The 18,170-nt window shown below is 40.9% G+C and overlaps 1 protein-coding gene across 1 annotated transcript in view; it reads left to right on the top strand.

Moving 5' to 3' along the window:
- The window catches only part of ush2a (Usher syndrome 2A (autosomal recessive, mild)), a 155,065-nt gene that overhangs the window by 103,892 nt on the left and 33,003 nt on the right, over positions 1-18,170 (top strand). Inside the window, exons 63-67 of the mRNA XM_062561810.1 lie at positions 6,382-6,605; positions 7,475-7,808; positions 10,148-10,345; positions 10,449-10,603; positions 14,489-14,687. Of these exons, the coding sequence (XP_062417794.1) occupies positions 6,382-6,605; positions 7,475-7,808; positions 10,148-10,345; positions 10,449-10,603; positions 14,489-14,687 (1,110 nt within the window). The remainder of the gene's footprint in view (positions 1-6,381; positions 6,606-7,474; positions 7,809-10,147; positions 10,346-10,448; positions 10,604-14,488; positions 14,688-18,170) is intronic.

Here is an 18,170-nt window from a genome sequence, read left to right as displayed (position 1 = left end):
TACATATTTGAATAGTAAGAATGCAAAACCAAAGATAAATCATGAAAAAAGACAGAATAAAAGAAAATTAAATAGTTAAATAGTAAAATATTCATTAAATACAGGGGAAAAAATTGCGAAAGGGAGGGAAAGTGATTGAGAGAGAAAAAAAACCTGGAGAGAACAGAAGAGTGGTGAAGAGCTAGATGGAGCAGATTAAAGGAGGAGTGAAGGGTATCCCATTGTGCCCAGCTGATAGACTAGGTTAGGCTGATGTGATTATGGGGTCCCTGAAGTGCGATCTATCACACATTACCGTCCACACTGTCAACAACCATACACACACACTGCAGGGGAACAGCAATGCCAGGAGACAGCCTTCTGGCACCAGATACAAGTACCGGCTTGCGTGCACAGGTACACACACACACAAGCATACACATCCAACAACATTCATACACAACCACACACATAGCATCTATGTATGTACATACACAACTGTATCCACATATACACTACAAAGATACTCACCGCACACCTGTACCACCACTCACACATGTGCACAGGACTATTTGGAAGAGGAAACCAGTGTCTATCTGGTGAAATGGAGGCAGGGTCAGAAACGTCACCTCACACAAGAAGAAACAAAGCTGAGTCAGCGGACTAAGCTCTTCTTGATGTTTCTTAAGGTTTGGCCTGGCTGATATCAACCCTGTCCACTCTAGCCCAATAATTGTGTGTTTCTCATTTGTTGTACTCAATCTACATGTGGCCGAGCAGATATCTGTTCAATCGTTGGCGTATTAGTTCATTATTGAGATGGTCTCTATAATCCTTTCCTCAGCATTCACTAGTTGTAATACAATAACAGAAAGTCCACACGCTAAATCCCTCCCTCCCACATCTGCGAGTTTGTTTAAACAGCTTTCAACCCTTTAAGTAGATTAAATACAGTTTCTTTTGTCCGGTAGTGCGTACGTTTTCAGCTTTTCCTCCTGTGTTGCAGGTTCGAAGCTGACTTTTTTCTCTTTATTTGCTGCTCTTTTCTTCACTCTTTGAGTTTGTACGTGTGTGGTGTCTTTGGCCTCCCGTTGCTCCCTTGCTTTCCCAAAGTTCCCCGCCTCGCCATGTGCGCTCCACTAATCATTTCCCCATCACACGTTTTTTTTTCTTTATAGTGAACAGTTTTTTTTAACTCTTGCATCTGCCCTTCAACCCCACCTTCTCCATTTCTCAGTGTGGCTGCTACCATAAACGCCCTCCCAACCTCACTTTTTCTAAAAGTGAATCTTAAAAATGTATGCGTTTCTTTAACTCCTTCCCTCACTCCCTCCCTCCCTCCGCCTCAGCCCAGCAGGCCCATCCAAACGTTCAAGGACAAATCTGAATATCCCTTTTCACCGTTTAAGTGTTAAAAGCCTGGCGGTGCCGGGGTGTTATCTTAACGCGCCTTGCCGTGCCATCATCAGAGCGCGTGATGAAAATGGCTGTGATGATGCTAAAAGAAAAAAAAAGAGGAGGGGGAGAAAAAGTAATAATCAAATATGTTTTTCAAGGGCACAGTGACCATTTGCTGGAGGGAAATTATCCCAGTAGTTAAGCTAGCTCACTCCGAGCCTGGCGGAGTTGTGAGAGTGGATGCGTTTATGTGTATAAATGTGTGCAAGTGTGCATGGTTTATTAGTTAAACTTGGTACATGCATGCCTCACTTTCTGTATGTGGCCGTCTGAGTCTGGTATATGTATATGTATCTCAATGTGTTTGCATTTTTACATGTTTCTTTATGCGGAAAGTCACACCCTTAACGTGTCCTTTTCCTCTCTGCCAAAAGATTCTCATCAATTTGTTTCCCTGTGTGTGTTTGTCATTGCCAAAAGCCCCTCATCAATGATGGGTAGCAAATGGCTAACAGTAGTGCATTCCAAACAGCAGCGTCTGGCTGCTTTAGAAGATCGAGTACTTTCTGAGCACAGACCGGCATTTCTCTCTCTGTTAATGTATTTACGATGATGGCTTTTCTATTAGGTTTACTTTAACAACTGGCAAGATCAAAAATCAAGCTGTCGGGTGATGACTATCTGCTGTGTGTATGTGTGTGTCATTTTTGATTATTTTGCTGTTTACAGTGTGGGTTTATCAACATTTTACAAGTTGAAAAATATGAAAAGGCATAACTTCATGGAGAGAGGGAAAGAATGAAAGTTACATGCATAGGAACACCCACACTAAGAGACCTCAACACTTGTATTACTTTACTACAAGTGACTTCTGCGGGTTTCAATAGACTACTGCATAGTTGTGCTACTTAGCACTGCATATCTGTTATAAAATCAGGGACACCGTTTTAGTTATAAAAATACCGTAATAATATATATTATATATAGTCCATTTGGCTGGTAGTTCTAATTTAATTTCTTTAGATCTTTAATATTGATGGAGAGATTTGGTTAGGTAACTAAGGAGACATTGAAAGGCAGTTTGTGACGTTTTTTATTTCAGCTAAACTTTTTTGTATTTTTGAATCTTTTTACAATTTGTCGAACTCTTAGTTATTAATTTCTTTAATCACAAGTTCTATCTTCATCTCAGTCCATCTTCTCACACGGACAATGTTATACACACATGAACAGCTGCTTGCTGTGTCTCAGTTTTTAGTGTATCCCTGTAGAGTGGTGAAAATATAACTGCCACCAAAGCATTTCCCTAAGCTAAGCACACACATACACTCGAGACTCATACAGCCAAAGATGCACATGCACACATTGTCACAGCTGTTGATGCTGTTGAGATGAATAAAAAATAAGAAGTTAGAAAGAAAATGAGGTGCAAGAAAATGGCATGTTCAACACTCCCTAATGTGTGTGTGTGTGTGTGTGCGCGCGTGCGTGCATAGAGCCCGACCAACACTGTGTATTTAAGGCTGATACCTTTATTGAGAGTTCCAACTGTTTTTTTTTAACAAAGGCATAACAAACAACATGTTTGATAGGTATCCCTTTCCTTGAGTTATTTACCTGTTGTGACCACCACACAAGACTAGAATTTCAAAGCAAAATATTGTATTTGTATCAACTTTACAGTTAAGTTGACATTAAATATATAATATCTAGAAAATGTACCCCCATAAATGTAAATTCGTGAAATTTGGAACAATGTAAAGGATAATCAACAACAACAATAAACATTCACCAAAAAGGGTATACCTGTTTGTACAGTACAATCCTCTATAATGACAATTGTGAATCTTTGATTAAAGTTAAAATAGATGAGTCATTCATTTTTACGTGAGGATATGTAAAATGCCTTTTTTGTAACTTATTGGCATGCATATATGCCCATACCAACTTAATTTGTCAATATTTGATGAGCTTGTTCTTAAATAACTATATCAGCTTTTATGTGCATTATTCGTTCTCAGAATGAGCGTGCACGTGCAGATGTGTGCCTCCAGTCTGTCTATAGAGCTTCTTCAATGTGGCTGTGGGTGTGTGTGCTGGTATGCATGAACACATACTTTGTGTGCAATTGCTTTGCACTTGGTGCCAAACCCCTTGTAATGTATTCAGGTATTTAAAAGTGTTTGGTTTGTTTAAAGTTGTGGAGGGGTTTTGGTCTCCGAGAGGGCTCGGATAACCCTAATCCACAACACACATTTTTATCAGTAGTTCATTGGCAGGGATAAATATTGACTTATCATTAAGTGGAATGAGTGAAACCCTAATAATTCACGTTGTCTAAGCACCTTGTGTTGACGCGGTGCTCCCGATGCTATTAACCAATGTATGCAAATCCAACTTAAATCTGAAGATTAGGGCTGAAGCATTCTGCACTGCAAGAGAGAAAACAAGAGGTGTGTGATGATGTCCACACATACACTCACATGCATACGCATGCACAAACGCACACAGCTTACAGAGAGGAAGAGCAAATTGTAGGTGTGTCTCAAAACGGTAACACAAATGTACAAGCATGTCACACAAACCCAAACACCGATAACGCTTACAAAGACAGGGATTAGATTTCTGCTGAATGTGTGATAATTCAGTACTGAAGTTTAGCTGCAGAGGAATAAACAAACAAATATAGACGTATGAACTGAATGGAGGCTGATAGAGAGAGCAATAGCAGTATAAAGAGGAGGCGGAAATAAAGATATAAAGATGAGATGAACAGGGGGTGAAGGAAGACATATTGGAATAGAAAGAAGGGGGATTACTAGTATGATAGGATGATGGGAAAAATAGTTCAGTAGAAGGACAACATGGAACAGACAAATTCTGTTGTGGACATTGATAGGTATTGATGGACTTAAAGGATCCAGCGAAAAAAGGGGGCGGAGAAGCGGCAGGAGTGAACTCCTGAACCTCAGGTCACAGGTGATGAAGTTTAAACATTTCCTAGAGGTTGAAAAAGCAGGTTAAACGATACCCGGATGGAAGATGGCTGTCTGACTGCTTGGTAGTGGATGGACCTGAGACAAATTAGTCAAGATTGTGAATCGCAGAGGGCTTGGCGTCCCGATGCGAGGGACTAGAGGTGAAGACGCCAAGAGGACGAGGGATCAGTGCAAGGAAGCTATTTCGGAAAAGTGTTGAGCTGTTTATTTGCACGTCATTGAAGCTGAAGTAAAGCGCTGGGGGAATTGGCCACCAAGCCCCCACTCTGCAACAGCTGCCGCTGCTAAGTGAGTTACTTGCCGTCAGACTGCCTTCATGTCACACAATTACACACACATACACATGCACATGCATTTCCCCGTCACATGTTTCCTGTGATGGATGCGGTGAGGATGTAACCGCACAGGAAAAACTACGCGCCACCCTCCACTGCTGGCCTTTAAGTGAAATGATTGCCCAAATGAGCAGCTCTTCGTGTGCTCAGAGAGTGAGGGTGATTGGGTGGTTAAACAATAAGTTATTTATCACTCCACAACTAGCTGCAGCCCCATTAAAGGGCAAGGCCATGGTACAATGCAATGACTTAGTGTTTAATGTCTGCTGTCAAATAAAATGGGCAACACAGCTGGGGGTAGATAGCGCCACAGATCATGTCATCGGCTGTTAGGGTGAATTTGCTAAATACCTTATGATATTTAGATTATTCAGAAAAAACACAAATAATCCAGTGACTAAAGGGTTCTTATTATATTTCTGTCTGATTCACGCTCATTACAATACAATTTGTCCTTTTTCCATCAGCCCAGTTATGATATTTTATGTGTCCTGCCATGCTCATTTGTATTTTCAACATACTCACACAGTGGGTTCCTTTCCTGGTTCAGTATTATACCAGGACAATGTTATAGCCCTAATCCATTGCATGGACAATCCTCCCCATCAACGAAGCCAAAGTAACCAGATTGGCTGAACTATTTTAAAAAGTGAGATCTTGGCTGGTTGGGTGCAGCTTAACCCGGCTTACCGCAATGGAGCCAGGTGTCTGTGAAATATGTGAAAGAGTCACCGACATGGTAAAGGCTGAAGTTTCTTGCGACTGGACAATAGTCATTAGCTGACCGCGTGGTGTAATATCCTCAGATTCCAGCTGTGTTACCTTAGCTCCCATCTTGCCTCTCCTCCTGGGTCGGTCGACCCGGCTTTTAACAGCGCAAGAGCTCTGAAGGTGCACCTGCAAATGGATCCCTTTGAGCTCAAAGAGTGTATTCTGTCAAATGCTTCAATACTAAACTCGTAAAGACAACAAATTAAGACACAACTTTTGCTAAATTCATGGGGGTTCAGGAGTATTCAATAGAAAAGGACATCATATGCCAAACACTTCATTAGCAGCTTTTATAACTTAGAACATTACATTTGATCTTGTGTAGACAAAAATGATGTTTGCTCCACCAAGAGCAAGTCTCAGTCTTTTTTTGGTATTCAGCTGCAAAACATTTACAGGGCAATGGAGTGATAGCATATATTTTAAATGTCACCTTGCTGCTGAAGGTGAAGTGGTAGCAGACGTCACCTATCACTGTCAGAGATGGCAGCTCTCAGAAAACCACACTTCCTCTCCCCCTGCACACTTTTGACAGCATAGCCTGAATATTACAGCTGTACAAAGAGATGAATAAAGAAGAGGAAAGAGAAAAGGAGGCGTACAGGGAAGGAGAATACGAGTTGATAAGAGAAGATGCACTCTAATATTCAGAGAAGCGTAAATACTTTTTTTTGCAGACGGGAAAATAAAGGTTGAGGAGAAAAGGAAACAAGAGTTTGGGAAGTGGGCTGAGGAAGGAGGAGATGTTGTGGAGGGAGGAGATAATTATAGGTTAAGGAGTATTTGAGGATTCCCTGCTTGCATATGTAGAAGCAGATGACTCAAGTGAGACCCGATACGGTGCTTTTTGACATCACATTTTAACATAGATATAACCACATTATGTTTTCTATCTTTAGGTTTTGCCTGCTGTGGCATGGAGTATATAAACTCTTCAACCTCTCTGTGCTGTGTGAGTAATGACGGATACCCTATGATGCACGCTGCTGGCAATGCCACAGTGACACTGCAGTGCTGTGGGTCAAAGGTCATACATCAGGAGGAGGAATGCTGCAATGGCATTGGCTATGACCCTCAACGACATGTGTGTGCAGATGAACCCACACCCGGCCTGTTGATACAGGTATGTGAGAGGATATGTGTGGTGAGTAAAAGTGTCTGTATCTATGTGTGTTCGTGTTTATTCCACTAGTACATTAATATCTGATCAAAGATAAAGATAGATAGAAAGAAGTGTTTTATAAAGCAGCTCCCCTTATAGCAGTCTGTTCTTCTGCATCCACATTCCAAAATAACCAAGCATTGTTTTGCTATAATTTTTTTGTTTCACAAGAGCAGTTGAATACACATTTGCAGCAGATTTATTATTTAAATGAATTAAATTAACTTTTTTATTCACATTGCTTTTCCTGCTTGGTGCATATCAGTTGAAAGATGAAAAAATAATTTAATTTAACATAAAAAATTGTAAATGACCTTATGGATCTTACATGTAAATCACATGACTTTCAAGCTTCCGAAATGCCTGCTGCTTTGTCAAAAAAAGAACCAGCCTTTACATGTCCAGTGGGTATTTCTCTGTCTCTCTCAAACGCGTTGTCACATCAGGAGTTGGCGATTGGGCCATCTTCCATTTATCAACTGGGGGTCATGTGGTGTTTGTGTGTTCCTAAGTCAGCATGAAACAGCCACACACACATACACAAACCGAGCCACGCACACACACAGGGACAAAGGGTAAGAACTCTCATTATCTCTAATGATGTCATTAAGGGCCACGCTTACAACACACAAACTCAATACCAACATTCTGCATCTAGGATGTGTTAGAGACGGAGAGAAGCGCATCACAATTTGTAAATATAACACTAAACGTCTATAGGATGTCTGGTGGTAGTAATCATGGAGACAAATCAATTAAAGAAAACACTTTGAACCTCATAGTTGAATTTTCCCCATCCTTTACTGTCTCTCCCTTTCTTCTGTGCGCAGCACCAGTGTTTGCAGGGGGCCGTGTGTCCTGTGGCTGCAGCTTCTACAGCTTACTGTGGCTTGTGTGACCTCGATCCATCTACCAGCTCCTGCACATGGGTCCTGTCTGCGCACCGTGACAAACCCTCCACGACATACTCACCTTTCCGTAACACCACTCATGAAACTCTCAGAAGGGACCTGTCTGCGAATACAAGCGGAAGTGATAACACATACAAAATGGCAGACACAAACAGTCACACACACACTGAGAAACTGCCATCGGAGGGGAGCCTGTGCCCGTCTCATGAGGACCTAGTCTACAGCGGGGATGCCAACAGATACACCTTTACAGGTAATCTCTATGTATTCGGGTGGAAAGAAATAGTCCTCACTTTAACTGACCAAACTTGTACTTTCCTAAGTAATTATCATAGCTTAGGTTTAGTTTGTTTCTTTGTTTTACTTGAACTTTTTTTGAAAATGTTCCTGTTTCATTATCTCTCTTTTAAACTAAATGTTTTGTACCACTCAATGGTTCCTGTACCTTTTCAAGTCCAACCAATTGCTTATTGGATCAACCATGTTTTTCAGCCTCCATTTCCAGTCACCGCTCTTCACTTTATTGTGTTTTAGTTGGTTATGTGCAGCGTGTGATGTGAGCAGCTACGCAAACGTCTCTCCTGGTTACCTGAGTGACGTTACACAAGTAGTATTCTCAGACCGATCCAACACCAGCTGTTGTTAAAATATTTAGGAAAAACTAAAGTCAGCAGCGGTACCATTAAAGATTCACATTATTTTCTTTTTTCAGCATGCCTCTGGTTGCCTGATGTAATAGAGTTTAAAAACCATTTGACCATTTATTGTACATTTACCTCCCTGCTTCTGTCCATGAGCCACTTTGAAGAACAAATAGAACAGAATATAGCCATCTGCGAAACGCAGCACTCATAGAAATGTTGAGCCTGGAGAAACCAATTCGGCGTTTACTCTAAATGTGTCAGCCGCTGCAATCAACGGGCTTTAGAGACAGATGCCCTTCCACACGCTCCCACACACACACGCACACATGCGCACACACCAGGACAGCTGTTGGAGTGTACGTTGATAGCTGTTAACGTGGTAACTCTGTCTGAGCTGTACACTTGTGACTCATTAAAACTTAAAGATGGGCGTTTAAATGGCATTTCAATATCCTCCACTATTTATCAGCCTAAAGGGAGTTTGTGATGTGGCAGCAGTGTATTTGTGTGTGTGTGTGTGTGTGTCCTGGTGTTTGTGGGCCTGTGCGTCCCGATTTTCAGCCGGTCCACACGTTATATATCCTGGTAGATAAGTCTATTTAATCAAGACTAGTTTTGTCATTGAGTATGGGTGGTTGTGCAGTAATTACATGTTTTTTTGCGTGTCCAGTTAGTTACCATTGAAGTGTTCTGCAGTGTTTGTGGTTTTGTGTATGTGTTTTTTGTTCTGTGTTTGTGTGTGTGTGTGTGTGTGTGTGAGTGTGCTGCGGGAGCAAAGGGGGGGCACGCGGGGTGGTTAGGATAAGAGTTTCTAGGCAATGCTGTGACACCATCTGGGCAGAGGCACATAAAGCTGTCGCCACCCACCATACACCAGATGTTTCTCATGCACACACACACACACATGCAGGGTAACATGCTATGGTTCTCTGGGAAAAAATTCTATGGTGGATCCCATATAAATAACTACATGTATGCAAATGCAATTTGTATTTATATTTTGGGGAATTAGTTTTTAATCAAAAGGATAAATTAATTTTTTAGGCACGAAGCTATAAAAACACTTCCTGTGCTTTGTTTAAATGTGTGTGCCGCTGTGTGTGTTTTGCTGCTTCAGTTATCAGAGTAGTAAAGACAAGAGTCCCAGAATGGTGGTAAAAACGTGGTGTCATTTACAGCTTACGTCCCTTAACACTCCTGAAAATAATGCATATGTGCCTGTGAGCGTGTAGAAGGGCATCTGTATTCCTATATGCTCCTGTATGTTCACCTCGCCATAAGGGTTGTCACAACCTGTCTCCCAGAATGCTTCAGTAACGGCCTGACGTTTACACCTACTCGCCAGTGCATATATTTGGTATTCATAAAAAGTGTGTTTACATTGGCAGTACAACTCTAATGTTGTACAAACGGGTAACAACCAGCACCCTTTAGTTTAGTACAACTAACCATTTAAACGTCAGAATCCATCAGAAATATTTTGCTTGTGGGTGTCTCAATATTTCTCACTGTTGCTCGTTATAAGCGTTGATGGACTGTACAGTCGTTTTTAGAATCCACTCAATATTTCTAATTGGCAGATGCAAAGTCTTTGTACTGGATTTTACCTTTGTGCTCTTTTCTGATTCTCTACCAATCCCAATGGATAGATTTCACCACACATTTTATATATATAATATATAATATTTTAGGATATTTTAGTTTGGAACTATTTTAGTTAGAACAATGAGGTGACATCTTCATTGTTTGTATACTTGTGTACTTAGTATAGTATGTCTACACTTACAGTATGCATAACGTGTGCTTGTTGCAGTGTTGGTAATGGATTTCTCAAATCAATGTATTGACAATCTTACGGACTGATTGGCTGATTAATCTCTTGCAACTGGCCTAATGTTATTGTTTTATCTTCCTCGCTCCTATTCTTCTGTCATCCTTCTGTCAATAGACTCTGGCCTGGAGCCCTTCAGCACCTATGAGTACAGGGTGAGGGGCTGGAACAGCTTTGGACGAGGCTCCAGCGATGTCACCACAGTGACCACCAGTGAAGACAAACCGTGGGGAGTGGCACCGCCTCGCTGGAGTCGCTTAGGTGAACGAGATGACATCATCCAGTTGCTGTGGCACGCTCCAGCCAGGCGTAATGGTGTGTATGCGGGCGTGCATGTGTAAAAAAAAGACCTCTCACAGCTTTTGAATATTGAGAAACTTCTGACATTGATTTTAAAGTTACTTTTCCATTTTACAAGGTGACATCACCCACTACATTATACTGCGGAATGGACAAGAACGCTACCGTGGGGATGAAAACAGTTTCACTGATGTAGGCGGGATCAGACCTTTTAGGGAATACAATTACCAGCTGAGGGTGTGTAACCGGGCTGGTTGTACCGACAGCTCACAGGTAAGACCAGATATGTCTTTTTATCATTGCTACTGCAGTAATTATGTTCATAACCTCATGCTTACCCGTCTCACAAATATAATTCACGTCGTGCGTCAGTATGCACGTTCTTAGGACTATGAAGTTCAGGGGCTGCTGGGAGTTGGGAGCATTCAAATCAAAATCACAGAACTGGTCTCGATATGTGTTTTTTCTTTCTACTAGCTCTCCATTTAAAGCTCTCTCACACATTCACACACAAAACCTTGCGTTATCGTAGTACCCCATTTCATAAATACATCATTCCCCTATATGATGGTTTAATGGCTGCTCTAAAGATGGACTGAGCTTCACTATACTAACTACCACTTTACTCCAGTTCAGTTTGTGCCACTAATTTCGGCTGAAACAACATAAGTGGGTATATTTCTGATATATTTCTGATAATCAATGTAACTAAGTATTTTGTTATTTATTTCATGGAACACAAACTTAATTATTCTCGTGTAATTAATACATTTGGGAGCTGCTTCTCCCTTGTGCTCTTACACACCTGCAGAGCCCCCAACCTGTCTGTCTGTAGGTGTGCAACAATCACTCTTCCTTGTTCTGTCAAGGAGAAATTGCCTGGACATTCGGGGCCCTGCTTCACGTTAGGTAAACTTAGAAGAGCAACCTGCCAGCATTTCCCTTTTGCAGTTGGTTGCTCATCTGATCTATTGTTTTGCCAGTGGCCTTTAAATGCCCTTTTACTCTGTTTTTTTAGACCTTGTTTAACCGCAAGTTATATTTTACAAATTGTAAACTTGTGTCTGACCTTTGTTGTTGAATAAGTACAGTGTGGGATGTTGTTCCATGTCGGAACAGGTTTTCATTTAGCCTTGTTTCGGCTCTCTCCCTGCATGTGAGGCTCTGGATTTGCTGAGCCTCCCTGATGTTTGTGATAGCGCCCATAATAGCTTCACACAGAACTCCCCCCTACTATCTCTCTGGCTGTAGCAGAGCTGATATCACCACAACAATTAATTTCTCCAGCTTAGGGGTGATGAAAGCTTATGTTGAAAACTGTCTTTCTGGCTTTTTTTTTTTTTTTGTTAATTTAACATGTCATCATTTTTTATTAGTTAATTCTTACTTAAAAACCTGTGGATGGACAAGAGAGAATGTGATGGAGATAGTTAGTTGAATGGGTTGTATGGGGTTGATAGAAAAATAGACTTCCAATGTACAAATGTATCCAGTAAATGATTGATTGGGAGAAAAGTGACGCGGATGAAGTAGTAATGGATGGAAATAAAACTGTGGTAAAGAAAGGAGTGTTAAATGATTGGTTGGATGAAGAGTCAATATGTACTGTACATAGTGACTCTGTTATTGTTTATGGTATTCATTTTTCAATTGTTCATATATTACTTTGTGAGCATATTACTTATTTGTGAATATAAATAGATTTCTCACCACCTTATTGAAATATTCTAATGCCACTCGTAGTAGTTTGTATTCATGGTCATCGTCATGTGGTAACTCTTAATAGAGCTAGTACTACGCAAAGAGCGAAGCCCAGGGGATGACGACGAACCCGAGAGATCTTGCACCAGCTCCAGGAAACGGACCTCCAGCGGCACAAATTTAGCCAGTGCAAACTCAGCACCAGGAGTCTGATAATGCTGGACTGCCCCTACTCACCGTCAGATCAACCAACCTCCTGTTGGGGACCAGTTCAATGGGACTCCTAATACGGGGGGTTTGCTGCCTGAATTAGATTTTCTCAACTCTACTGTCCGTTAGTTTGTTTGCGTTTTGTTTTTGTAACTGATGTAGTTGAAATAAGTTGAAATATTGCCATCTCTTTCTTCCAAGCTGGTTGGTAGGCATTACACGTTTAATCTTTAATAGTAATATTTAAAGCAACTAGACTGTCACTGTGAAGGCCTTACCTTGACATTGAGGCATTTACCTTTTCAGGAGATGTCAGTGTTAGTAGACCTAAACCATACATTTTGCATCAATCCAAGAAACATGATGCAAATGATTTCCTAACTTTACCATTCATAACAAAACTATTTTGCTATGGAAGCAAGCCACTTAGCTAAAAGCTACATGAGCAGAAGAACATGCACAAACCCGAAGGCCATACGCCGATTGACCCAAACCCCAATCGTCTTCCTCCCTTTCTCTGTCTCTCTGCTACCTCTCTCACACACACAGACTTACACACTTTCCCACAAACAAGCACACACACACACACACACACACACACACTCCCAGCAGAGGGTGGAAATGGAGTGAGTTGGATTAGTTTGTACACCAGTGAAAATTGGCCAAACAGTCCCAATTATGGGATAACTTGGGCTAACCTAATACACCACTGCAATTACCTGGCATCAGCCCCTGCACACACACACACACACACACACACACAGGCATGGACAAACAAACACGGCGCACAAAAATGCACACCTGCTGTGACAACAGAAGGTGCTGATCTAATACGGTTGGTCACTTAGAGCGAGAGGAAGAGCGATTGGTCCTCCTGTGTCTTCGAATCCTTTTGTCCTGTTCTGTGTGCGATTTGTCTTCTGTTGTCTTCTTGACCCAAACGCAGCACTCTTTGGTTTCTCTTGACTCAAATCTCATTTGTCTCTTTTTAAGTTTCTCTTTTACAACAACTGTCATCTGGTGTCCAACCTCCCCCCTTCTCTTTTTCCCTAATGTCTGTCACAATGCCATTTTTCCTTCCTCTCCAAGTTTCCATTCGTTAGTCTGCAGACAGAAGTGTTGACTGAAGATTATTCTTGTGACGGATGCTTTCATGTATTTATGCAATCTTTTATTGCACCTTAGTAAAATGTAAGCATCTCTATTGTATTTATCTGAGCTATTAATGATTTTTGCCATTTTTACAAATTTGCTCTATCAATAGACTATTTACATTGGACCAGGTATATAACCAGTGAGTTAGATCCACCTCAAAAGAAACCTGGATTACCAAATTTATTTCATTCATCTGTATCGATGTGCTGCTCAACTCTGGACACTTATTTCTACTAAGGTCAGAGTAAAGTTCTCCATCCAAGTCATATCAACTCTGTTATGTTCATGACATTTAGGGAGCGCTTGCACATTTGAGTGAAATCTTGACATTCTGAGTTGCAGAGTGAAGCACTCACTGAGACGACACTTTCTCTGCATCCTCCTTATCTTCTCCTCCTCCTCGTTTTCGGTTTCCTCTCTACCCCCCCCCGCCCCCCCGTTTGTATTTGCGTGCATACCTGCGTGTGTGTTTGTGTGTGTTTATATTCGTGCCAATGGTTGTGTGTCTCCTTAGTTGTAGTAGCAGTCTTCTAATTGCATAGCACTGTGTTGGACATGTGGGGGAAATGCTAGTGACAGTCTATTAAGGCAGGATATCCCTGTTGCCATTAGCAGCAGATTGCCCTGTGATTCTGTGGTCTCCACATTCTCCCAGCATCCACAGGGGTCCACAGATGATCCACAAAGAATTTAAAATTAGACGGCGACTCAGCAATTTAATAGAATAGTTTTTTTGGGAGAGGGTGGGGGTGGGGGGGGGGGGGGGGGTGTTCTCTGCTTTGGATGCATTTGGCAGCAGGTTATAACATAAAAAATCTTGTTGTCCACATTTTACCTTTCTGTTTTATTTTCGGGAAATACATTTAATTACCGGCAAATGTCTTTCTATGTCGTAAACAAGGTTTTTACTACTTTAGAGCATTTCTGGATTTGGAAGTTTTTTACTGCGTTGTGGTCGTGTTAATTACGTTCGTAAATGGTCAACGCAGAAACCCATCTGTTATCCACACCTTTTTGCATTGTGTAAAATATCAGAAATGTGTCATATGTTATAGTTAAACTCTTGTATGAATGTCCTTTGTGTGTGTTTAGGTGGTGGCAGTGACAGGCCAAGGAGTCCCAGAGGACGTGCAGCCTCCAGAGGTAACAGCTTTAAGTCCTTTCTCCCTCCATGTGAGCTGGCCTGAACCCACTCGTCCTAATGGAAATATACAACAGTACCGCCTGAACCAGACCGGTGTAGGAACCATATTTACGCACATCGACGGGCCCAGAAATTACACTGCGACTGGTAAGAGAATGCCTCACTTTTTCGCCACTTTTTCTCTACATTCTCTCATTTTAGATCTTCACCTTCTCTCCTGTTGTCTCACATTCCAAATTGTTCTCTGTGCTCCTTGCCTTTTTCATCTCCCCCTCTCCTTTTGATTCTTTGTCATGTAAATATGTATGCATGCTGCTTTCTGAAAGCCATCCAACAATTGAAGTTACACCTGTCACACTCTATCGTGCCCTTGCCTTTACACAGACACATGCATAGTCCCATGAACACACACACACACACACACAACAAGTGCATAAGCAAACACGAATACAGGGGCCAAGCGAGCCACCTTAGGCTCACATAAAACACTCATATCAAAAACTTAATCAACAATCAAAGTTTTAGAGACACAGTGCTCTAACAAAGTACTCAAAATACAGTGTGTAAGTGTAGGCTTGCTTTAACATTGTAGATGTGCACACAAACATGGTGGTGTCAGGGACATCTGATTTGTGAGCGACCAAAAGGAAATGCCAGTAGGTTATAATCATAAGACGTACTTATCCATCTCTAAAATGGAAATAATTAAACTGTCAGAGGCTTATCTGATTTTTTTTATGTTAAACGTTCTGGTGTAGGAGTCGAGTGACTGATTTTCAGTGGCATTGCCCCTTCACAGCTCTGTCTTGGACTCGGACCAGGCATCAGCTTTGCCAATAGACTATTCCCATGGTGCCTGTGGTTCAGGAATTGTGTGCGTACAAGCATGTGTGTTTGTATGTGTAGGCATGAGGCACAGCAAACAATGCCAAATAGAGATGGTAATGTGCTGTAATACTGTACCAGCCCCCTGTGCCAGTGTAAGCAACCAGCATGCCTGTGTGAAATTGCCTCGTCCCCCCAGTGAGACACTGGAAAACCCTGTGTATTTCGCCAAAACCACTACTGGGGGAGTTCTCTCTCCCCCTTTTCATCTTTCTTCCTCTCTCTCATTCTTGCGTGTTCTCTTTACCCCGCTTATTTCCATGCTGACCTGCACACGACTAATGTGTTTTTGGTGCTTGTTTTGTAGTGAGAAAAAACTTTAAATCAAAGCTCACAAGCTGTTTCATGCTAACATGTGTATTTAAAACTTGAAAAAAAACACAATACAGTACAATGTACAGTACGTAAGAGAAGTAGCGGTTGACAAAGAAGGGAAAGGGCCACAGAATGACACCTTTTCAAATGGAGTGAAGGAGAAACGGGAGAAGGAGAGATGAAAAGATGGATTAATGAATCCAAGTGTTTTCAGTGAAATATGAATAGAAATAATTGCTGTGCTACTTCCTCATCCTTAATGTTTAATACGCCATCATTCATCCTCTGCATCGCTCTCACAGTGAGACAGGCGCTCAAAGAGCTTGATCCCTCACTCGAACCACAGAAACTGGAGAAGTGGGCTTTTTTAGCTACAGAATTGTCCATTTATATTTGAATAGTCCTGAAGTGTTGTAACTTATATGATGAAATCTTAGTATTCAAAATCTCTTTGGCTACTGAGGCATTTGTTTATTTAGAAAGGTTCATATAGATTAACTTTCGTAATAAAACATTGTGAAATAATAATTAGTAATAGTTTTTTTCCTTATGAAACAATGTAATGACGGAGTGGTGGTGCTTTATGATGAAGATATTTAAAAAAACAGTGCCATTTACAAAAGTTTTTTATCTCATAAGCAATGTCACAAAAAAAATTCTAAAAGGAGCTTGTATAAGTTGCATAGTGTTACTTGTAACTGCTTCACATGGTTATCATGGAAAGTAAATAGCTGCCTCCAAGATGCCATAACCTAAAATTATCAAAACAAATTTGTGGCTTCTACAGAGTCCTGTTCATTCAAAATAAATAAATGGACTCTTATTAATAGCATTTTTAGCTGTTCTGAAAGGGGCACTTCATAGAAAGAATTAAGCACAACTGTACAAAGACACCCCATGTGAATCGATATTAAGTATTGCTATCATTAGCTCACAATGACTTATTGCCTGCAATTATATAGATTATGGCATTAATCATGTGTTTAATTGGTCGTTTGTAGGCTCATTATTAATTCAGAACAGCAGGGAATAGAGTATGTTCTTTTATTTATTAATGTGTTTCCCCCATGCTCTGATTGGTCTGTGCTATAGGTGCAGGAATGGAAAAGGTTGACAGAAGAGAACTTTTCTTTCCATGTATCAATCCCGAATCCATCTTTTATGAGAATTGTCAACGTGACAATATGCAGGATGAGTCTTTCATAACAAACTTTTTTTTACTTCATTACTTGTTGTAACTTGCTGGAACTCATTGTAAAAGTAAGCAGTGAAGAAGGATATTCTCTGAGATGGATGTTATTTTTATTGCGTGTTAACACATTGAATATTAATTCAACCCAAGTTAATATATAAGAAGGTCAAAATACATCTGTGAATTACTGATTCTCTTGTCACTTAAAAGATTTAGCTTTTAACCGTAAGCGAGCAAATCAAAAGCAATCATTGTCAAATATGTATAAAAATATTGCCTCACAAATAAAAGGTACAAGTTTAAAAACATGTCTTCCCAGGACATTTCGGCCTTGTGTTCCACACTGAGATAGTGGAATGTGTGTGTGTAAATTAAGCCTGTGTGTGTGTGTGTGTGTGTGTGTGTGTGTGTGTGTGTGTGTGTGTGTGTGTGTGTGTGTGTGTGTGTGTGTGTGTGTGTGTGTGTGTGTGTGTGTGTGTGTGTGTGTGTGTGTGTGTGAACCTGATCTTATTGTTCCATCCCAGACGATCGCTGCATTAGGGAGCCACAGACAGGAAGTCAAAGTCTTAATTATTTAGGAGAGGTGTTATCGAAGCTCTCCTCTCCCTACCCTCCCCTCCCCTCCCCTCCCCTCCCCTCTCCTCCCTCCCTCTCTTTCTGTTATTTTTGGTTATTGAGTGTTTTTTGTTGGTCTTGTTTGTCAGTTTGTTTTGTTTGTCATGCAAATAAAACATATTTAGTTTATCATGCTAATTGTTTAATTCTTTCCCCCATTTATTTCTCCATATATTCCATAACTTTTTTTCATCCCCCCCGTCCCTCTCTCTCTCTCTATATATATATATATATATATATATTTTTTTTTTCTCTCTCTCTCAGTCAATGTGGTGTATCAGGTTCACAGCGTGGTATTGCGGCTGTTGCCATTCATCCTATCATATTCTCTGATGCAAACAGCAACTTTTACTGCAGCACATGCGCACGCATGGATTCTCCCACAAAAGAAATCTACAAAAACAGTTTATAGTCATTCCTGTTCTTTGTGCGCAAGCACAGTCTCTCTTTTTAACTAAATGTAAGCTTCAATTCTTGACTCTCACTGCCAAAGTTACTCTGTATTACACAAACACACACACACACACACACACACCTATCTCCACTGTGTCCAGCTCTCACGTTGACAGTTACCACCTTGTCTCGCTCTGAGTTAGTAAACCACTGGCTGCTCACATCAAAAC

Source organism: Pungitius pungitius, chromosome 4 (genome assembly GCF_949316345.1).
Source record: "Pungitius pungitius chromosome 4, fPunPun2.1, whole genome shotgun sequence".
Taxonomy (NCBI): domain Eukaryota; kingdom Metazoa; phylum Chordata; class Actinopteri; order Perciformes; family Gasterosteidae; genus Pungitius; species Pungitius pungitius.
Note: the sequence above shows the minus strand (reverse complement) of the source record. Positions and strands in the feature narration are given on the sequence as shown.